Source organism: Electrona antarctica, assembly GCF_951216825.1.
Source record: "Electrona antarctica genome assembly, chromosome: 14".
Classification (NCBI taxonomy): domain Eukaryota; kingdom Metazoa; phylum Chordata; class Actinopteri; order Myctophiformes; family Myctophidae; genus Electrona; species Electrona antarctica.
Window position 1 is genome coordinate 42206511 of NC_136795.1, and position 24033 is coordinate 42230543.

The 24033-nt window shown below is 41.7% G+C and overlaps 1 protein-coding gene across 5 annotated transcripts; it reads right to left on the reverse strand.

The window, feature by feature from the left end:
• Positions 1-23199, reverse strand: LOC306935966 (cAMP-dependent protein kinase type I-alpha regulatory subunit-like). 5 transcript variants are annotated; one of them, XM_079519347.1, is made up of 11 exons: positions 23129-23199; positions 20327-20512; positions 13939-14115; positions 11687-11793; positions 10987-11048; positions 10304-10350; positions 9518-9676; positions 8279-8339; positions 7412-7533; positions 6031-6151; positions 1-4773 (listed from the first exon to the last, which is right to left on the reverse strand). In XM_079519347.1, the coding sequence occupies exons 2-11, from the start codon at positions 20504-20506 to the stop codon at positions 4601-4603; spliced, it is 1209 nt and encodes a 402-aa protein (XP_079375473.1). In that variant the 5' UTR covers positions 20507-20512; positions 23129-23199; the 3' UTR covers positions 1-4600. The 5 variants fall into 5 exon arrangements, with proteins under 5 accessions (XP_079375473.1, XP_079375476.1, XP_079375474.1 ...); XM_079519350.1 differs by having other exon boundaries at positions 6031-6112; positions 11687-11778; positions 23076-23174; XM_079519348.1 differs by having other exon boundaries at positions 11687-11778; positions 23076-23174.
• Between the last annotated feature and the right edge of the window lie 834 nt (positions 23200-24033).

The window sequence follows — 24033 nt, forward strand, 5'->3', positions numbered from 1 at the left end:
TAGAAATGCATGTACTGACTTTATTTGTGTGAATTGCTGGATGAGCAATTGTCCCGCAATTCTTTAATCATGTTTGCCTCAACACATGGGTATAATAGTACCTGTGGCAGTAGACCAGTGGTTCTCAAATGTTTTAATTACAAAAAGTGTACAAATGCAACATGTGTACTCTCAAGAATAGAGTTCCAAACCTGTTCCAAACCTGTTGCCCCATCGAGGAACCGAGGGTCCCTGGACCCCACTTTGAGAACCAGTACAGTAGACTGAGATTATGACAGCCCTTCTTTTGAACAATAAGCCAGCATCCCGTGTCCCCTCTAGAAAGCCTCGTCCACACCCTGTTGCTAATGTGTATACTTCAGAAAATGTTGACAAATAGCCAGATCACATATTTTTAAAAGTGCATTTGTTAATTCTCTGAGAGTTGTGAAGTTGGTGTGTTTCCCAAGACCATCCAACTCAAGGCCTTATTAGCAGACATAACTTCTCATCCAACAGTGGGTTTTTTGGAATACTTTGAAAATACAAATCTCCATTTCCTATGTGATTACATCAACAGCCTGGAGCAAATGTCCTGTTTTAAAAGTATGAAATAAGAGACACACACAAACCCCAGACAATATCGTCCCATATGACAATACTGAGATTGCCAAGTCCCAATTCTACACCAGTGGTTCTCAAAGTGAGGTCCGGAGACCCCCAGGGGTCCTTGAGGGGGTTTTCCCATCTAGATTGATATTTAGGACCCAAATGGACCTTTCCAGGCCAATAGTGTTCAAATGGAACCTTACGGGTCCACTTGGTTCCATTTGTACACTTGTTTAGTTATTATAATTGGGGTCTGTGGCCTAATGGTATACAAAACTGAAGATCCTATAGGAATAAAAGAGCAGAACTGGTCTACAATGGAACAACATAATGGCAGTCTGATCTTCCAAGAGGTAGCGGTTTCTTTCCTATTTTTAACACCGTATCATTTTATCTTGTACGTCTATTAAACGCTGGGACCAGAAGTCACAAACTAGCAGGCGTATAGAAACATTTTCTTTTATCCTGAATATATATATTTATATATCACAAACTGTGCAAAACATATGATTGTGGTCATTTGCTCCTAATATACTTTCACACAGAAGCTATATGCTATAAGTATGTGCTAACTATGACACAAACATTATGGTACCATTAAAGGATGCTTTCGACATTTTCACTTTGACCCGTTTCAATTTGTTCAAGAGACACTTGGAAAGTGTTCAATTGAGTACACGTGCACTTTCCACACATTAACTTGAAAGTAGGGATGCATGATAATGAAAATTGAAGCCGATATAACCAATTGATAATGCTATGCAAATTTGCAATGCATCTTTAAGGAGAATTCCATGCTAGAAGGCTTTCTTACCTTTATTTGTAGTCGTTACGTCACCACCAAAGAGATCCAGGTGTTATTTTGTGTGAAGGCGCATTATTGGCCATTTCCCCTACCATAAGACCTCAATGAATTGAATTGCATTGAATTGAATGGGCATTGGGGTGCTGTGCTAATTGGCTCATTTCCATCGCTCAAAAATCATTTTGTATATATATCCTCTCTTCATAATGTAAATATTATCCCAAGCACAAGCAGCACACTTTGCTACTTATTGTGATGGAAATAAGCAAATTAGCACAAAATCCCAAACCCCATTGGATGGCTTATATTATGGGAAATAATGCACGTTTGCATAAAATAACACCTGGACCTCTTTGGTGGGGACATAACTACAAAAAAGGTAAGAAAGCCTTCAGGCATGGAATTCTCCTTTAAATCGGTTGTAAAGTAACTAGAACTCTGGGTTGTAGATGCAGACTTAGAAATGTCTTAGGCCTACTGTTGCACATAAGCTCAAACAACTTAAAAGTATATATATATATATATATATATATATATATATATATATATATATAGATGTAATATATATATTAGGACTGAGGCCGAATGTTGCTATATACTGTAGATAGAATCGTCCTGAATGGGTAAAAGATAATAATCTTAAAATGTTGTACAACTCCTTTTTAAACCCTTTTGAAAGCTTCGCCAGAAAAAAAACACCTGAAGTATTTTTTTACGCTCCACATTTCAAATAAATATTATAAAATAAAACATTGGCTAAAATACCATGATTATTTTGGCGATAAATATTTGAACAACCTTAAAATGTTAAGTAAATAACGTCCCGATAGAACGTATAATATTATGATTAATCGAGCATCCCTACTTGAAAGTTTACATTTTAAACGAACATGTTCTAGTTCCGTTGAGGAAAGCTAGCTGGTTAGCTAGCCATCAGTAACTACTCTCTCGCACACTGTGACACAAGTGTCTAGTGAAGGAAAAAACGAATACATTTAAAATGTCCAAGTATCCTATCAGTATGGCATTTCATTTACACCAAGTACCATGAAGGAGAAAAAAGAAATAAAAATAGATATATACAATATAATATTATGCAAAATTTAACTAAATGTTACATGGAGCACAGACAAGCCTTTGGCATATCAGTCCAAAAAACATAACGCGTATAGCCCGACCGATATGTTGGCCATCTTTTTTTTTTAACATCGGTACCAGCAATGATATAGCCCATGTGTCCCAATTTTTAACCACTTAGCCAAGGCGCATCATTTTGAATATTTTCAAAATTGTTGCAAACTACATCGGCCATTTCTTTTTCAAATGTTTGAATAGAAAAGGGGATTAAATAAAATAAAGTTTACCTTGTTCATTTTTTCACTTTCTTATAATTAAAATGTTCTTTCACTGTCTTATAATTAAAATGTTCTCAAACAGAAACAGAAATCAAAATTCTAATGGACAAAAATCGGACCAAAGAAACTTACCATCGGCCGGGCTCTAATATATTCCTTTCAGCTCAGCCATTTGATAGAAAAGCATCATATAATTCAAATGTATTGCAGTGACACTTGAAGCATGAGGACGTAACAACACATGTGGAGGGCAGAGGCTGAACCGTCTCTTCCTCTGGGGCCTGGTGAACGTTCAAGAGAGGCACAAAATCAACATCCCTCTTCTGTCTCCAAAATAAAAACAAAACATGACGAGGCAATCCTAGTTCAACCAGATCCCTGGATACAGCCGGCCAAGAATGATGTCGGTCAAAAACTGAAACCTCTCAATTAATTTGTTTTATAAAGCAATGCCTGACTTATACTTGGTGGCGTGACAAAAATTGAAATAGCACATCTACAAGCTCACAATCTGCCATTTTTGGTCACATTCCGTACTTTGGTAGATGTGATTGGGGGTGAAACTTGCATCATTCCTAATTTTTTTTGGTTCATCCCCTATATTTGTGCGATTGCATTCACACCTGCGGTGATCCGTACTCTGGTGCACGTTCAAGCGAAGCGAAACCACTGTTTCTTCTGTTGAATTAAAATGCATTTGTTTGATCCGCACCAGAATTCGAATGAGCCTTCACACCTGCCCAAACAAAGCGCACTTTCCGACAATACACAGGCTAGGATTAATTTTAATCGCAGTAAAGCATCCTGGTGTGAAGGGGACGTATAAATGCAGGTTAATCTGTGTTCAGAGTGACAGGGGACTGGGGAACTGTCATTCTTTCAAAAATGAATTTAAATGTGAATACTTTAACTATGAAGTAATGAGGGACTTCCCTTCACAACTTATTCATCTCCTTTGGTGCTTTTACCAAGACATCTGAATTCGTTCTAATGTTAGTATTAAACGGATTCACGGGGGATAACGGATATTCGGAGGTAACGGAGCAGGCAAAGCAGACCGATGACAGAATGACAAGTTATCCCACAGCCGTGCATCATTTTCTGTTATAAAAGCGACTATTCAACCTATTAGATTTGAATTTAAGAATCAGGTCAGGGTTTGAAAATAGATGTGTGTGAAGCGGATCAGCGCAGTGCGCCTCAAATCATTAATAACTGCACTGCAGGTAAAAAAAAAAGATCCAACACGCTCATCATTACTGCACATTACAGCAATGTTTCTCAATGCCGGGTCCGGGGACCACCAGAGGTCCAAATTGTCCCGCCTGGGTCTGGAACTCTAGAGAACCAAATGGAGAACCATGTTGTACACTGTACACGCTTTGATGATTTTACAGCATAAACTGGGTTCGCAGAGCTAAACAATGGTATCAAAGCGGTCTAATGCATATCAAACTGATGATCCTTGAGAATCACTTCATTCCAGGATGTTTGCATCCTGCACGAGGGAGGGGTTGTCACGCAGTTTGCTTCCTGCATGGTGTATTTCACTAACGGGGAGTCAGTCAGTTACCGACATCCACCATACTAGGCCAGCCCCCCCAGGGTCCGGTGGAATAAAAAAAATAAAGAAATATCACAAGTATGAAAAAAATACTATTTGATTAGATACACACAATACAAATGTGACAAGAGGTGGAGACAAATAATACGTTTAAATGATCGCTAGCGGGGGGCGCGGCGGCTGTGGCTACGCGACCCACTCAAAAGAGAAAAAAGGAACAAATTAAATACATTTTTGTATTTGTGGACCCTGCGATGGAGGAGGAGGAGGAGGAATGGAGGGACGGCCTCAAACGGACAGGGAAACGAAGCTGTTGTACTGCTGGATGTTTCTCTTCAGGATGTCGGAACAGGGCCCCAGCACACGCTCAAAGCGCGGGCGGTCCAACTTGACGCACTTGAGCGGCCCGCGGGAGACCACCGTGGCGGCACGCGGACGGTTCATCAGCAGGGCGATCTCACCTGGGGGGGGGGAAGGAAAGACCACTCCGTTAAAGCATTTCGACCGAGACCGATTCTACAAAATGTCTTCTAAAATCATGATAGTTTTCTGAAAAACCCATGTTTTCTAGGTCAGTGGTTCTCAAACATTTTCATGTCAAGAACCCCCAAAAATATATGAAATTGGCGGCCGACACCCATATGAAAATATGTTGTTCCAGGGACCACCCCCCAGAAGCAAAGATTTGAGTTAAAAACGTTCGCTCTGAAAGAATATGTTCAAAGATTTGCGCCACATTTTCAAGAATTTTCAAAAATATTTCAATAGCTAAAGTATAACATAATGCTTTAAAACACCAAAAGGGGTTCCCGCCCAAAATGGGTTAAAACTAAAAACAGACGGAACTCGTGTCGATGCCGCCCTAGCCTCAGTAAAGGCTCATTTAAGTCATCACATGCCACTTCCACAAATGTAACTCCACAAAAAAATATATACTTTCAAACTGGGGAGAAAAGAAAAAATAATAATGTTGATGAAGTATAATTTATCCTTAAAGTACCACACACTGGTTTGTTTGATTTTCAACAAAGCCCCTAGGTTCAGTGAATTTCGGTATGGTATGAAAATAAACATGCAGGGGCTAGCAGAGAACATTACTGTTCCTCTCCAGTATTGTTAGCGTTTTTCAGCTGTTTATTTGTTTGTTGACCGAGTGACATCAGCTTGATCAGCTTGCTAGTCCACCTGCTTTCTATAGCGTTGCTTAGGCAATATTTGACTTCAAACCACAACCTCCAGTATGGTTTTAAAAATGTGTGGTGTAGACAGGTCGTCACATTGGTTGGAGGGAAACACTAATGCTGTATTCACACTGGCAGATACAAAGCTACACAGGCTACCATTTATTTGCAATCGAAGCCAGCGACATGAAGATACAAAATGACCATACAAGATGAGCTGGAAATCCCAGTTCAGCTGGCTTCATTGGAAACTACAAAACAAATTGATCAAGAGTTGTTTAACCTCCACTCATCTACTCTCTTCATACAATCCCTGCTTGAAATGGGGGGGGGGGAAGTTATTATTTCGTTCATCCAGTTTCATGTTTAAAGACTTAAAGATTTTTAAAGACTTTACAGGCATTGACACTAAGGCCCCTGGCAGGTAAAAAAAAATCCGGCAGGTGGAGTTTGATTTTAGATATGCTGTCTATTGTAGGTAGCAGTGTGGACGCAGCATAAGAGCCCTGTCAGATCAACGTCCATCGTCCCACTCACCAAAATAGTCTGACGGTCCGAGTCGGCCGACCTCCACAAACTCCTCGTTTTCAGAGCGTCTCTGCAGAACAGCAGCTGAGCCCTGGACCACACGGGAGAAGGAACACGTTGAAATGACACTCTGCAAATAGAAGTCGACAAGATACTATGTGGAAGAACATAATAGCTGTATAGTTGGAAATAACCTGAACATGCTTGGGAAAATAAGTTCTCAAGTTTCATTCACCTGCTAACACGGTGGGGCGATATGGTTAATTCACCTGCTAACCGGGCGGGGGGATATGGATTTTTTCAAATACCACAATATAAACTATCTTTTAACACTCTGTCTGTAGTAAAGTAAAATATCTTGGACATTTTATTACAGAACAGTTGACAGATGATGATATACACAGACAGTGTCGTAGGATGTATGCACAGGCGAACACCCGTGTGTTCAGAAGCAGTTAAGATTACTCTATTTAGAGCTTACTGTACACCACTCTACACTGCCCACTTGTGGTCAAGCTACAAAAAAGTATTCAGAAACTTCAAGTAGCGTATAATGATGCCATGAGAATTTTACTCAAAAAGCCTAGATGGTGCAGTGCAAGTGAAATGTTTGTGGCTGCAAGAGTCAATACTTTTCAAGCTGTTCTCTGGAACTTAATGCATAGATTCATGTGTCGCTTGGATGAGTCTGTGAATAGCATCATCATCAGTATAAATAACACTGTGAAAAGTTGCACTAGATACTCCTCTAGCCTTAGAAGACATTGGCTTAAAAGCCTTTATTTATAACTGTCACAAATGCCTGTCTAACATGTACAGTTTTTTATTGGATGTATATTGTATTTTGTATGTTTCTCTATGGACCCCGAGTCTGCAATAAAGGCATTCATTCATTCATAAATGTATTTTTATCTAAGACTATTTAATGACATCGTTACCCAGAAGGTTCAATTATGTTATATCTCATCTTAACCAATTTAGAGCTGAGGCAAATTTTAAAAGCACAGCACTAATATTGACCTAAGTTTTCTGAAAAACCTATATTCAAGAAGAGGGAAAATCATGTATATTGCTATGCTATATATAACAACCACACACAGGATGTATCTGGCTTTAAGGAACATAAAATTAGGGCTGCAACTATCAAGTTTTAATTTTGTATATCAACAAATCAATCAAAATGTATTTTGCATGTCGTCAAAGTTAAAATAGCAGATCTACATGCTTGTAGAGCAGCCATTTTAACTCTTTTTTCCCTCAACGTTTTTGAAGCATTTGGCCAATACTGACATGCCCAAAAAAGGGACGACATATCATTACATTTTTTTTGTCATCAATTACATGGATCAGTTCGATTAACCGTTACATTGAGTGATTTATGAGGCCTGACCTCCAGAATGATGAAGAACTCGTCTCCAGGTTCTCCCTGCACCACGATCTTCTGTCCGTCCTCGAAATGCACCGTCTCCAAGGCGTCCGCCACCGTCAGGCGCTCCCACTTGTCCAGAGATTCTGTCACACAAACACCCGTTCAGATCATTGACCCATTCTGGGCGGGAACCCCTATTGGTGTTTTAAGCATTATGTCATACTTTAGCTATTGAAAAATAGCAGATCTACACGCTCATAGCGTGGCACCGAGCTTGTAGGTCTGCTATTTTTGAAAAATGAATTAAAAATGTGGCACAAATTTGGAATATATATTCTTTCAGAGCGAACGTTTTCTAAATCTTTGCTTCTGGGGGGTCCCTGGAACAACATATTTTCAGATGGGGTCGGTGGCCAAATGTATAACATTGTTGGGGTCCTTGACATGAAATATTTTGAAAACCACTGATATAGAAACATAGCTTTTTCAGCAAACTGTCATGATTTAGAAGACAGTTGTAGAATCTGGTGTCAGTCCTAAATGGGTTAATCCATTTAGACCCGAGACCAGATTCTAGATAATGACTTCCGAAACGTTTTCATGTCAAGGACCTCCAGAATTGATATGCAATTGGCCGCCGAATCCCCATCTGAAAATATGTTGTTCCAGGGACTTGGTGCCGTGCTATGAGCTTGTAGATCTGCTATTTTTCCAACAGCTAAAGTTTAAAATAATGGTTAAAGTGGTTAAAAGCTATAAGGTGACTCAGAGTGTCCGCAAGTCTAAATGGGTTAAAATACATAGATTAAAATACACAAATAATTAAAATACACAAACACCCATTAATTGTATTCTGCGGCCACCGACAAACACACAGAAGACTCTTACCTAAAATGGACACTTTGCTAAGGAATTCCTCATACATCTTGCGCTTTCTCAAGGTGCTCCCCTGAAAAGAAATAAAGACAAAGGTATGAAAGAAAGAACTAAAAAAGATATATGGATTTAGATTGAATTGTTCTGTTGCAAACATATCTGGTTGTAAGAATGTTAAGCCACGCACACCCATTGGTGCCGTTCAGTTCACTCAAGACAGATACGTTCCTTTTATGAATGACATGACGTCATGCACCTGTCTAGATGCAGGAGGAAGTGCTGTGACAGCGGACTGAGGCTGGAGGTGTTTGTTTGGACTCGCGGTTACGTTTTTTTTGGTTGTAACCCTTTAAGGGGCGGCGGTGGCTCAGAGGTAGAGTGGCTGGATGGCAACCGCAAGGTCACCAGTTCGAACCCGGGCTCCCCCAGAGTTAGTGTCGAAGTGTCCTTGAGCAAGACACTGAACCCCTAATTGCTCCTGATGTGCTGGTTGGTACCTTGCATGGTTTCCGCAGCCATCGGTGTATGAATGTGTGTGTGTGTGTGTGTGTGAATGTAATGCACAATCTATGTAAAGCGCCTTGGATAAAGGTGCTATATAAATGCACCATTTACCATTTACCAAGTATAATTTGTTGTTCGCACGGAGCGTTATCTTTTGGAGGACAAGGACAAGTCATTGTGGAGAGGATCACACTGAGAGGACTCCCCGGGGATCGGTTGGATCCTAAGGAGGACACCTTGGAACAGTGGGGATTTAACCAGCACACTTGTACGTCCGTGAGCGAGTAACTAACGTGGATACACAACAGAACAGCTGAGGGGTTTTGGGTTACAAACTAACGGATACCGTGCGGGGTACAAGAAACATAACTGTCGGGTTTTGCGTTTGTGCAAGGGCTGGATATAAGCTGGAACTGTATGGGAACCGATTACGGAACTGAACTGTGGTGAACCCATGTGCTTTGAACGTCTCAATATATACAACCCATTAACTGCAATCTACGGTGTCTGTGCTTTATTGTGTTACAAGTGACTTTACAGGGTGTGTAGTGTGGTGCGGACCACGTTAACTGCACAGAATTATGCAACGGTCCCCTCTTAATTGAACATTTTGTCAGGATACAACTGGCTGGCAACCCAGAACCATGATCTATACAAACCGTTACAACACGAAAATGTGATATTCCTAATGTGATATTCCGGCCAGTGACCAACAGACGGTGAGACGTGTCCTGGTGTGTGACTGACCATCAGTATTCTGCGGTAGCTGTCTCTGTCGATGCCCCACAGCTTGACGTTGGACTTGGCTCGGACAGTGGCCGCACGGGGCGTTCCATAGATCAGGGCCAGCTCCCCGAAGCTGCCTCCCTCGCCGATGTTGGTCACCAACTCACTGTTCACGTACACCTGGGGACAGGACACGACACAAGAACACAGGCCCGGACAGAACAGAACAGAGAGATTCCAGTGTTAAGATGTGAGGCCGATTCTACAAATGCCTTCTGAATCTCAACAGTTTTCTGAAAAAAACCTACAGGTATTACTGCTATACATCATTGCCGTCAGGCAGAAACCTCTTATCTCCATATTTTGCAGATACACCAGCTCTAAACGTGGCACGAAGTGACGTTTTGAGATTGTAGATCATGCTACCTTTCATACTTTTGAATTTGAATCCGTAAAAATGACAGTGTTGGACATATGACATATTTTTCACCCGAAAAGGGACGAAACCACAATCTAAAATGACACGGATGCTTTCCCGGATTGAATGGGTCGAGTATCCTTCAACGGGCTATGCCAATATTTCCACCGACGTTATGAAATTACAATTTGGCCATTCACCATATAGTCTTAGCTAAAGCGAGACACGGTAAGCACACCAGTAAAGATTGCAAATAACTAACATGCAGGTTAAATACTCCTCTGTGCCGTGTAGGATGAGCTCATTACGGAGAGACCAAGTTTAGATTAGACTTGGATTGTTTAATTGTGATAAAATGACACCCATATAAACAGACTGAAATAACTTACGTCCATATCCCCTTGATCGATAACATAGAAGTTGTCTCCTTCATCACCTGGAAAAGATAGCAACACAAATGAAGTCAGCCAGCGACTAAACCACTTTAGACCCCAGGCCAATTACCTACAAATCCCATTATTTTAATACGCATGCTGTATATGAACATATTATTGGCTAATCAGAGACATGTGCTATACCAGGTCCGATATTTATTTGCCTCTAAACCTCTAACGCGTTGGTCCCTATGGACCGAAACGCTGCGACGTTTAAAAGAACAACGGAGCTGATAGAAAAAAAAAAAAAAAAAAACACACCGGCACATTAGAGTGTGAGAGTCAGGACTCAGGACAGGAGGGGCTGTGTGTGTGTGTGTGTGTGTGTGTGTGTGTGTGTGTGTGTGTGTGTGTGTGTGTGTGTGTGTGTGGATATATAGAAATCGATATTGTCAACAACACTAGTAGCTTGCGAGCTTGTAGATCTGCCAAATGTTCGCCACATAATAGGGATGCTGGGGTTCATGTGGGTAAGACCGGTCTTTAACTTGATGTAGTTGAATGTACATTATACACGGTCGAAAAGCTATGCTGGTTAAACGAGCATATGGGGGCAAAAACTGCACAAATGCATAATAAATGTGAAATAAAAAGAAATGCATAATTGTATCCCCCCCAATTTGCTGCTGGACACTCACCTTGCTGAATGACTGTCTCTCCAGCAATGTAAGTGACGGAAAACATGGCATCAAAAATATCACTGGAAAAGAAGAAACGGTACAATTACAGTGAATACATTTGCATGGATTAAAGATAAATAAAATCTCACGACCGAAACATTTTGTATGGACGTCCTATGCAATTTGTGAAACAGTGTGAACGTCTCCCCCCAAAATAGCGCAAAAACAATAACGCCACTAGATGCAAAATTAGGATGTTGTAGCATTATTTTTGCTGCTGTTCTACATAATGCCAACCAGGTGAATAAATCACAGATTGAGGCTTTAACCATTGCTTTTATGAAATAGCCGAGATCATTAGGTTTTTATGGAAGATGCTCCTGAACAATTTATAGTTGTTTGACTACTTCAAATGCTCTAATATTAAAAATAATAACCGGAAATAGTCTTTCTACGAGCTCTCAATGTGTCGCAGCCGGATTGAGAGCTTGTAGATTGGCTGTTTTTGCTGTGCAACATGCTTCCATGGCATAGAAGACACCCTTGGCTTCTATGCAAACCAAATGACTGAAATCAGTCGTGACGACTGAGCATTTTAACCCATGTATTTGTCCATGGGCTGAACCCCTTGCCATCACAATTAGATCGGAGGCCAACACGCTACAAACAAGACATGCTACGAAACAATATGAGACACATTAAATATGAGGACCATTACCTTCTCTCATTGTCATCCAGGTGGGCAAAAAGAACATTCTTCTCGATAGACTTCGCCAAAGCAGCCATGGTCTTGTAGTCTTTAGGGATAACCTGGGGTGAAACATCCTGTTTACATCAAGTTTACAAAAAGCTGCATGAACAACACATTAAAACAATCATAGATTCAAGTACTAGTTGGTTATAGTAAACCTTAAAACTATAATTGCCAATAGTAATTTATTAATCCAAAAGATCTTGAAGAGGAATATCTATTCTGAATGTAATACCATAACCAGCCTGTATTTGTTTCGAGAACACACATTTGACACACAGTTGACACATTTTATTTATTTTTTACATAGAGATAACAAGCATGCACCTCAAGATACCTCAACATACAGCTGATTTAGGCCTCTTTTAGACGGCGACCATCTCCAGATATAACGGCAAAGTCCCGTTGCGTTCTAATTTTGTATTGACCCTTTACACGAGAACGCACACTTTATTGAAAACGCTATAATGTCGCTAGGTGGCAGCATGCAGGTTAATATCAGAATAATAATAGACATATTATTAATTTCAGCTACAATTCCAAACATGCAAACATGACCTGCTTTAATTACTTCAGTCTATATGTGTAGCTTAATAACTAGAATTAAAATGTTGGTCTTTTTGATGTCCAATGTATTTGCATTTAGTTCATAAAGTTAAACTATAACTAAAGACATTTAAAATTAACACCCCGAACGCCTGGGGGTATTTAGGACCATTAAATCAGAGCGCCCAGCGATTTGCTGCAAAGGAGCACATTTCAAGGTGCCATCTTGGATGTAGCCAAAACAACCCCGAGACGATCGACAACAGGGAGGTATGATTCATTCTAACACGGCTAGCGACAGGCCGTCAAAAACAAGATTTTTCAGTCTAAAATGGGGGGGGAACATTTTGGTTGACGTCCCAACCGGAAATTACATTGAATGTTGCGGTGCACTCGGTTATGATAATGATATCAATAAAGTTCCGTCCTGTGATTAATCTCCGTCCTGAGCGTCAATCGTTACCATTTGATAGGACGGAGACCTCCGTTTATGCCGCTCAGGGAGTTAAAGACAAATGTTACTTTCCAGGATTCCAATTCAAAAACAGCAAAAAGATAGTTCAGGATTTCAATTCAAATATAGCAAAAATAGCTGATCTACAAGCTCGAATCACGCCGCAGTGAGACACGTTTTGAGCTTGTAGACCGGCTATTTCTGCTACGACAGAAATATGCAATGTGGCCCATCTGGAGTGAGTGTGGAAATATAGTGTGTCTCTCTCCGTCGTCAAAGCTCTATACAGTACTATACTCAGGGGTGCACAAAAGGGGTGCGCCAGTGCGGATGCGTCGTCAAAACGTTTGGTGTGCGGTAGATCAAAGGCGCATTTGCGCACCCAACAGCTGAGAGAGATTTAGAGAATGCTGACAGGCACTTAAATGAGATGTTAACGTCCTGTAAGTAGACTTAGAAATAAAACTAGAGTTGACTAATCAATACAAGTGGCTCTTATTTTGATGAGGCAGTTTCTGCACAGGAAGTCTGTTTCACACAAGCTACGATGGATGAGCTGTCAAAGTGCTAGTCGCTAAACCATGTTAGCGACCATATTTACAATATGAAAACTGTCACTTAAACAATGCAGGTTACACACGCTGGAATTAAACATGGAACCTGCAGGCAGCATAGGGGAGTAATTCATTGTATATGTGTTGGACGTTTGTGGTTGTGTTAGTGATAAACGGACAGCTTAACGACAACACTGTCTGTGGGCAGGTGCTCCTTTGAGTACTAGCCCAAAATAATAGTGGGCACCCCTGACTATACTGTAGTGGGTCAGTAGCAAGAGGTTAACCCATTTAGACCAGAGATCGGATTATACGAATGTCTTCTAAATCAGACTACTATATTGGTGGTGTTCAAACTATTTCATTTCAAGGACCCCAAAAAAAAAAGATATATAATTGGCCGCCGACCCATATTTGACAATCGTTTTTTCCAGGGAGTCCCCAGAAGCGAAGAGATCAGTTAAAACTCTTTGCTGTGAAAGAATATATATTCAAAGATTTGTGCACGTTTTCCCAGATTTTTCAAATATATTTGCAGATCTACAGGCTCGTTGCGCGGCACTCTGTGCCATGCTACGAGCTTGTAGATCTGCTATTTTTCAACGGCTAAAGTGGTTAAAAGCTATAAGGCGACGTGGTCTGAATGGGTTTTTTTAAGCGCTGACCTTTCTGACGTAGGAGTCGGCGTCCTCCTCGGTGTAGACCTCGGCGCTGATGGCGCCGCGCCGCCTGCGGCCCTTCACCACCGGGTTCATGGGCGGCGACACCTCGTCCTCGCGGGAATCTGACCGGCAACTGTTGGACCGCTGTGCCTGGTGTGCCGTGATCTGTCTGGCCTCCTCCTGCACGGTGGACACACACACCATTGATTGAGAAGACAAGTTAGACAACACTTTAACCGGTGTGATGATTTATGTATATTCAATTTGCTGCAAATCTAATTTCTCATCTGGGATCATGTTTATGTACTTCTTTTTATAGATATTTTTTGTCTATCTAATTGCAAAGACGGCAATATCTTGATCAACAATCATCAGAGTGCATATGCCCCATCTGCAGTAGAGATGTACGGATTACCAATCCGGGGTCCAGGGACTTACGGTCTGACGCACCTAGTAATTCATTTTCACTGAGAGGCCTGAGCTTATTTTGGATGTGCAGAGAAGTTGAGGGGCGAATGTCCGTGGGCGCGTAATTGTCACGCGCGTGTTTGTTTCGTACACACGCCCGAGGGCGACCAGACCTGGGCCTTTTGTTTTATTCGCCGTTTTGGATAACTTTTAAGACATACATGGTTCTCCTCGGACACTCAATCATACGTCACATGTTTGGGATCACGTGACAGGAGGAGAATTCCCCAAAACAACTTATCAGGGTTTTTGGGAAATTAGTGAATCATGGCACCCTCCGTGTCGCTCTCTGAGTAACTCTGAGAGTGCGCAAATGGAACCATATTCTCAAGAGTTATGGGGGTCGTTAAAATTAACCCATTTAGACCTGAGGCCGGTTCTACAAAACACCTCCTAGAAACCTAACTTAAGGTTTTCTGAAAACCTTAAAATTCATAATAAAAAAATTAAAATGTTGCTATATGAGACACAGATATGTATGTGACATAGAGGGCGCAGCCGGCATAAAAAGTTAAACGTATAGGTAGCACCAGGTCTAAATTGGTTAAAAGGTTTGAGAACCACTGATCAACAGTGGAAATAGCCGTGCAAAAAGTGTCACGTCGCTCATGTGAGCTTGTAGATCTGCTATTTCGGCTATTTATGAAAATCTGATAATATATGAACATTTTTAACATGATGGAAAAGATCATGACGATTGTGCAAAATCATTGATCATTGATTAACTCAAATAATTACAACTATGTAATAACTGTGTAACAGGTCTGAGTTATGTCTGAGTAAGAGTATGTCTGATTGGCGGCCACCAGAGACATCTAATAGAAGAGTTGGGACTAGGGCTGGGTGCAATAACCGCAATATCGCCATACCGCCGGTATGTAACGCATACCGCGGTGTCGGGTTCATTACCGCGGTAAAAAAAAAAAAAAAAAAAAAAAATATTTTTTTTTTTTTTTTTTTTTTTTAATATAATTTATTTAAACTTTTTTTATATAGGCCTACGGGTGCATATGGTGTTGTATAAAATTAAAACAAAAGTTTACCATAATAAACAAGTATCATTGTTTAGTGTCTGATTATTTATGAACATATCATGAATCATGATGCTAGACTAGGCTAACCTGTATGGTATTGGCTTCGCGTTCGGGGGCGGGATTGTGTCGGCTCCTTAATAGCAGACCCACAAGCTCAGATCGCCTCTCGACTCGAGGCAGTGTTAGCTTGTAAATCAGTTATATTGAGCAAGACACGGACAGGGACAGTCCATTATAAAACGTATGGGGGGTTTCTTGTGTGTGCCACTGCCTGTCTGAGTTGAGTCGACCAATCCAGTCAACTTCCGCTCAACGTGTTTCTCCTCTCCAAACAAACAATGGCAACTGGAGGTGGAGGTGTTGTTGTCGATATAACTAAATTGATTACTAAGCCAAATGTCACAGCGTCTATTTGGAAATATTTTGGGTTTATACCAGACGACAACGGCAAGCCAAAAAATGTGGATGAGGTCATTTGCCGCATCTGTTGCGCCAAGATTTCTGCTCGTCGTGGAAATACAACAAACCCCAGGACGCATCTCAGAGTAAGCCATCCTGCAAAGTTTGCTGAGTCGACGCACGGCGCCGATGGCGGCGAAAGCAGTTCTACTCAGTCTTCTGGAAATGAAGGACATAGCAGGCGACAGCTAGGAGTCTCCGAGTCCTATGCTAGAGTGGCAAAATACGAGCGAGACAGCAACCGATGGCGTAAGCTCACCGACAGCGTGGTACGCTACTTGGCTGAAGAAACCGTACCATTTCGCACCGTGGATAAAGGGGCATTCATGGACATGTTGTACACGTTCGACAGACAATATACACTACCTGACAGAAAATACTTTTCTGGGAAAGCAGTGCCGGGTTTGTATGATGTGATGAGAGAAGATGTCGAGCAGGAGCTGAAGGACGTTTCCTTCTACTCGTTGACAACCGATTTGTGGTCAAGCGTAAACATGATGCCCTACATGAGCCTTACGGTACACTACTTGACCAAAGAGTGGGTGTTAAAAGTGAAGTGCTTGGAGACAGAGTTTCTACCAGAAAGCCACACTGCAGTACATTTGGCTGAAGCCCTCAGAGAAGCCCTCCAACGCTGGCAACTGGATGAGAAGCGACTGGCTTGCATTACTACGGATAATGGAGCCAACATAGTTGCTGCTATTCGAGACCTTGGGTGGACATGGCTAAACTGCTTTGGCCACAATTTGCATTTGGCTGTAACCAATGCATTGAAGGCGGAGGATGCCAGGACATCCCGAGCACTCGGCATGTGCAAAGGTCTCGTGAGAACCTTTTCAAAAAGCTGGAAAAAAAAGAAAAAGCTCAGGGAAACACTGAAGGACCTCAACCCAAACCTTGAAACTCCTGCCAAAGGTTTAGTCATGGTGAGTTAAAGTTGTTCTTAATTTCATATTTCTTAATCAATAGTCAATAGTTATCGACGTATTTTATTAAATATATAGGCCTAATATAATAATGGGAATCTCAAAGTGATACAATGAGCAAATGCAAAAAAATAAAAGTATATACGTTAAATAAAATCACACCCGAGTGAAGTGAGGGGCGCTAATATATTAACTCATGTTGCTATGGTTGGGTGATGTAAAACAAACACGGACAAAATAAACATTAAACTCTGCTCGTCACCTGGCCTGACGCAGAACAGGCTCATAGCGCCCTCTATAGGCATTTTAACGACTACAGTCATGTCCCTGTTTTTGTGTTTGTGTTATCATGTGTAAATGATCAAACAGCTTTCTATTAATTTATTAGTAGGGGATCTAATACTACTTTTGCTTTTACTAATGCTGTTTGCTGTTTTTTTCCCACAGGATTGCCAAACCAGGTGGGGTTCTACACAGAAAATGGTACAACGCATTTTGGACCAACTGCCAGCCATCGAAAAGGCGTTGGAGGGTGACAAGAAAAGCCTCAACAACGTTCCTAAGTGGCAGAGCAAAGGTGTGCTGGAGTCAATAAATGCAGCACTGAAGCCAGTAGCTGAATTCACAGATTCCCTCTCTGAGGAGAACTCAGTCACAGGCTCTTCTGTGAAACCAGTGTTGCAGCTGTTAAACGAGGAAATTCTCGCAACGACTGAGCCACAAGACACCGAGTTAACGATAAACCTGAGGAAGAAGATGCTTGATGTCTTGAATGCGAAGTACGCAGACCCTAAACTACAGCATTTGTTGGCAAAGGCATCGTTTCTTGATCCCAGACACAAGGGCTGCATCCCAGCTGATGAAGTGAAAGATGTCATACTCGAAGAGATATTAGCCGAAATGGCTGACGAAGAGAGGCTCAGGTGTGATGATGATGGTGCCATGCCCAGGGCCAGGGCCTCAGATGGAGATGATGATGATGATGCCCCTCCACGTGCACCACCTCCTATCAAAAAGAGGACTCTGGCTGACCTTCTGAGCCAACGGAAACAAAGGGCCTCCATTCCGATCCCCAAGAGAATCCGTGCAGACACAGAGCTCACGAGATATATCCAGGAGGAAGCCATTGATGATCATGATGATCCGCTCATCTGGTGGAAGCACAATGAGGCCAGATTCCCTCTCTTGTCCAAGCTTGCCAGAAAGTACATGACCGTATGTGCTACAAGCACTGCGTCGGAGCTGCTGTTCAGTGCTGCTGGCAGGGTGGTGACACCAATGAGGGCCTGCCTTAAGCCAGAAAAAGTCAACATGTTGGTTTGCCTGGCAAGAAACCTGAAAAGTGAGCGTGAGGCTAGAAAAAGATCAGCCAAAGCTGCCTTGCGTGCCTAGTTAGATGGGCTATTTCATGTCAAGGACATTATATGTTCTTGGAACATATGTTCCGTTTTATTTACTTACTTACTTACTACTTGTTTACTTACTTACTACTTGAAAAAGAGCAGCCAAAGCTGCCTTGTGTGCCTAGTTAGGATGGGCTATTTCATGTCAAGGTCTCAAGGACATATTATGTTCTTGGAACATATTTGTTCCATTTTATTTACTTACTTACTTACTACTTTACTTGAAAAAGAGCAGCCAAAGCTGCCTTGTGTGCCTAGTTAGGATGGGCTATTTCATGTCAAGGTCTCAAGGACATATGTTCTTGGAACATATTTGGAACATATAACTTGGAACATATTTGTTCCATTTTATTTACTTACTGTTTTATTTACTTACTTAACTTACTACTTTACTTGTTATACTGTGAATAACATTATACTGTGAATTTGCACTACACACTACAGCAGAGCATTGCACTATATTGCCTAAATGGCTGTTTTTTGTTTTGTTTGTTTGTGCTTGAACATATTTTTGCACTGAAATAATTCTTTTTTCAAAGAATTGTTGTGAGACTGTGAGACTGTGACTGACTTTGCAATTTGCATTATTGTTGTGCTGCTGTTCAATGGCTAATGGCTATGAATAAATCGTATTTGGAAATTGTTGGTTCATGTTAATGACTTTAATGTAAATATCTCCAGTATACAATTACAGACAGTGTATAATGTTTTGTATAGCCTAAAGAACGTCAACTGGCAAAACTTTACTTTACTGGTAAAATGTCGCCATCTACTGCTTATATGAAATAAGCAGTAGATGGCGACATTTTACCATCTCCCAAGAATCGCATGGTCTATGGAATTGCTCTTTTCTTTTTTCGACTTAATGAGCTATTTATATTTCGCACGGTATCGCACCTATAGCATTCACAGGTTTGTTCATGTTGAATGGATTGATTTGAAATAGCTTGGCTCGGAGTACATCACCATTATAATGTAATACCTGCGTATCACCTGTCAAAAAAGCTGATCTACAAGCTCACCTCCGAGCTTGGAGATCTGCCATTTCCGGCGTCGATTCACGTGACGGTCACGGAAGACGGCACTGTCGCAAACAAATACGACAGTTTGATCTGCAAAATGTTTTTTTTTATCTGAGACGAGACTTTCCAAATAATCTTTCACGGATTACATTAATGTCATGATCATGGATGGCCCTGCAATTTCTTTACTATACCGCGTTGGAATATAAACATTTGGAACGATGATTTGCAGCGTGACTACGAGACGAGCAAACATCAGCAGGTAAATAAAACGAGCAATAAAACTTGCGAGGCTACCGTGGCATCATAATAACATGGTGAATCATGATAATCATTTATTTTTGCCAGAAAGTGATGTCATATTAAATGTTCATTGATGAGGTCCATTCAGTATCAGTAAAGACAGACGAGGTTCACGTTAAAGTAAACTTCAAGTTCTTTATTGTTAATCTTTGTAGGCTACAGGTATTGTCTGGCTTCCTTAAAAGTAAAGCAGCAGCATAGGTGATAAGTAAACGACGGGACCTTTATAAAACCGCCATTAAATCGAATAAAAAAATGACATCTGGGGTCCGCGGTGCATACATTGTGCTGAGCTGCTCTATACATCTCCGTACACGGTGTTTTACCGGATTGTGCTGACTGCTGAGCTGCTCTATACATCTCCGTATACGGTGTTCCACCGGACTGAATAACACTATAAAACCGGAGGATTTTTTTTTTCGCGCGGGGGGGGGGGGGGGGGGGGGGGGGGGCGGTAATTACCGCCATACCGGCGGTATGGGGGCCGACAATAACCGCGGTAATAAAACTCCCATACCGCCCCAGCCCTAGTTGGGACATTGGGGCAGAAAACAGCCTGGTCACGTGGTTCATGTACTCGTGCGAGCCCATTGACTCCAATGCATTGTGTAAACTTCCGGTTGTCCCAATTTTAAGCCTTCAATTAGGGACAAACCAATAGAAGTCTATGTAGAGGAGCCGCCATTGGACTGGCCCCATGAAGTAAACAGAGTTTGCGTAACTCCGTCTATACTCTATGGAGCTGGCGGCCAGTGGCCACACAACAACCGACCCACCTTCTCTAGCCTCTCAAAGTGCTCCCTGAGGAAGGCCATGGGCCGCTCGGGCCTGGAGGTGCACAGCTGCACGATGCAATCCTTGAGCAGCTGCTGGATGTTGTGTCTCTGCACGTACTGCTCACACTCCCGAAGACTGCGCTCCTCATCACTGCCTGGACCAGAAGACGACGCCATCATCCCCGTCTGGAGACACGAGAAAGGGAGAGGGAGAGAGAGCGAGCATAAGGGCCCATTGCAACTGCTCTGTGTCTAAATCCGCCTTGTCTAGCACAAGTTAAACTAGGGCTGTATTTGTATTGATAATTTGATTGAATACGTATTAGTCAGAAATGTAAACAGCACAAGGTAGAGTCATTGAGGGATAACACAATTAGGCGATTGTGTAATCATTGTTTGTGACACAGTATAAACACTCAAATGAAAAGACAAAGAAATGTTTACACACACTGTCCTTATTCTGGACATAACGGGTCGTCGACCACCACCACAATGTTCACATAGTTGAACATTCGCCGTTCACAACACGGCATGGTGTGAGTTTGTTATGCAGATCTGCTGTAGCCTGTTTTCACTGTGTGATGTACAACAGTACAGTATAGTTTGTGGTTAAGGCGTATTACCGGTACGCAAAACATGTTCCATCCTTCTTAACCGAGGTGACAAAACCAGCATGGGCGTGGCAAAGCCCCCCAGTCACAGCTAGGCGGGAGATGTGAAGTAACAGTGATGCAAATAGCCTGCATCCTTAGACTCACTAAATTGAGAAAGGACGCCATCATGTCACCCTTCGGGGGTCCTGGGATGCAATACTGTACTCAGTATTGTACTCTAACATCGTTGAAGTAGGACTCGTAAAATGTCCCTGGGACCCATCTAAAAGGCCACCCCTGGAGCCTGGACCCAATTGAAAACCAATTTAGACCAGTGGTTTTCATCCTTTTTCATACCAAGGACCATTATTTATTTGGTATTTGAGCCACGCACCATTTGATGATGTATTTAGCCTCAGACACAAAAGTCAGGGACCAATCAGAAGGCTGACAAAGGACCACTGGTGGTCCCCGGGCCACCGGTTGGAAACCACTGATTTAGACCATTGGAAGTGGAAACAGTCTCCTGTGCAGCCTGTACCAGGCAAAGTGTATAATCATAACACAAAGGTGTGAGATCTAGCCTGTTTAGACTGGCTAGATCTCACGGCTGTGTGTTATGATTGTACATATACACTTTGCCTTGTGTATAGTTAAACTAGGGCTGTATTTGTATTGATAATTTGATTGAATACGTATTAGTCAGAAATGTAAACAGCACAAGGTAGAGTCATTGAGGGATAACACAATTAGGCGATTGTGTAATCATTGTTTGTGACACAGTATAAACACTCAAATGAAAAGACAAAGAAATGTTTACACACACTGTCCTTATTCTGGACATAACGGGTCGTCGACCACCACCACAATGTTCACATAGTTGAACATTCGCCGTTCACAACACGGCATGGTGTGAGTTTGTTATGCAGATCTGCTGTAGCCTGTTTTCACTGTGTGATGTACAACAGTACAGTATAGTTTGTGGTTAAGGCGTATTACCGGTACGCAAAACATGTTCCATCCTTCTTAACCGAGGTGACAAAACCAGCATGGGCGTGGCAAAGCCCCCCAGTCACAGCTTTGAGGGTTTAAGTTAATCTGCAACATAATGCTATACAATATGTAGTTGCTCTCTACATCTCTCCCTCTTTGAAAGACCCCTGCTTTACGTGGTACAAAGGACGACAAAGCTTTTCGAGAAACGCTAGACCAGAGATGTGCTTTAAGCTTTTCAAGTTGTCATGAGTAAATAGCATTGTTCACGTTTACCCCTATAACCAAACAGCAGTCACCACCACCTCCCTCAGCTCAGTGAACTCACCCTCGCGGTGGTCATAAGATGAGCTGAGGATTGAACAACAAGAATAAATCTTAACCAGACGCCCTTAGGGCCCTAAAAAAAACAGGTTATATATTTGTTTTAAATGTGTCACTCGGGTCTCTCACTCTCTCTCTCGTGAACACCAATAAAGTGTGACAATTGGTCTATAGTGTGGGCAACGGCAACCACAATAACTGACAGCCTACAATAAGATGACTGCAGTACAATTAGCCTAATATTTAGACTCTCGTAGATGTATTTGATAGATTCTTTGTGGCATTTGAAAATGTCAGAATCGACGATAAAATACATCTACGAGAGTCTAAATCAGACAGACAGTACAATAATAACCAGAATAGTCTATAACTAAAACTCTGATGGTCACTGCACTGGTTTGCATCAACACTCAAATCAGTCAAAGACAGTGCATTACGGAAGCGACCTAAAAAGGGGGAAAAAAAGAAAAAAACACCAGCAGCTAACTTGGGGAAGTTAGCTTTAGCAGTTCTGCTAACATCGGCTAAACAGTATAAAAGAACAAAAGGGAGAAAGGGAAAAGGAGGGAATTGTGCCGCACGAGCGTTCAGCATGGAGATTATACTTATTAGTATCCTGTTATTTGGGTAAGAGTTCACCTTCTGTCGTGGAATCCAGAAGTCAACAATAACAACAAAACAGCCATTTTGGAGCTAGAACGCTAACCTTGGCTAACGCCAACAAGCCCCGTTCGTTCACTTCAGCCAGACAGAGACGGCTGTATCAACACAAACGTTAGCAACAACCTGTATGTTTTATTTTTCGTTTGAAAATCGTTTGCTTACGCAGAGAAACTTACCGAAATGGACCTAAAACGTTTTCTTTGGTCTTGGAAAAATGACGTTGACTTACTTGACGCGGTGACCGTTGATCTGTGTTGTTTTGACTGAGCACAGGGGTAGTGTTGCCAGATTGTGTGAGAACTAAGCAGCCAGGTTTATGAAAACAAGCCCAAAAGAAGCGACTACTAGGCTATTTGAAACAAAGAACAAAGAATGTGACAAATTATGTTTTTTAATACATTTTAACAGCCCAAGTCCAACAGAGTAAACGGTAGCAAAGGGCATTAGGGCTATGGGTCAGAGCTACCTGGCAGGCTGACACATGGGGGGGTGGTCCTTGGATAAATACATACAGAGGGGTTGTCCACAATCCACATGGCATGGAAATATGTGAGAATCACTGGACATTCATTCACAATAGGAAACAAGACAAACTAAGACTAACACCAATAATTAAACCTCAAACCACACCAGTTGCAACTCCTTGCAACAAAAAACATGTAACCACACCAATGCAATTCCTTGAGTTGCAATTGCATTGGTGTGGTTTGGGCATAGGCCTGAAGCCCAAAGTCGCTCATAATAAGCCGACGTGGCAACACTGTTTCCGCTCTACACCGGAAACGGGCTGAAGGCCAATCGAATGCAGCACTTATTATCTATGATAAGTGACGACTCGAGGAATACAACAACAAACGTATATGTTTTGCTATTTGGGTTGTATTGCCATGTTGTATTGCCGTGTTGACGATGTCTAGGATATAGTATTAGTATTAGTATTAGTATTAGTATTAGTATTAGTATTAGTATTAGTATTAGTATTAGTGTATAGTATGTCTTTACATGTCTATGAATTGAATATCATGAACTCCCTGTTATTTGCACTACAGCACTAACTCCACAAGGTGGAGACAAAGGTTCAGGAGAGACAGCCGTGGAGATGGAGAACCAGATATTTTCTACTAGTATATCAGA

What these genes read in the sequence shown, in the direction of transcription:
- LOC306935966 (XM_079519347.1), bottom strand. Translation starts at nt 20,506, where the DNA reads ATGATGGCGTCGTCTTCTGGTCCAGGCAGTGATGAGGAGCGCAGTCTT. An exon ending in AGTTCTTCATCATTCTGGAG is followed by an intron (nt 6,152 to 7,411) that starts GTCAGGCCTCAT and finishes TTCTATTTGCAG; the next exon opens with AGTGTCATTTCAACGTGTTC. An exon ending in CGGACCGTCAGACTATTTTG is followed by an intron (nt 4,774 to 6,030) that starts GTGAGTGGGACG and finishes CCCCCCCCCCAG; the next exon opens with GTGAGATCGCCCTGCTGATG.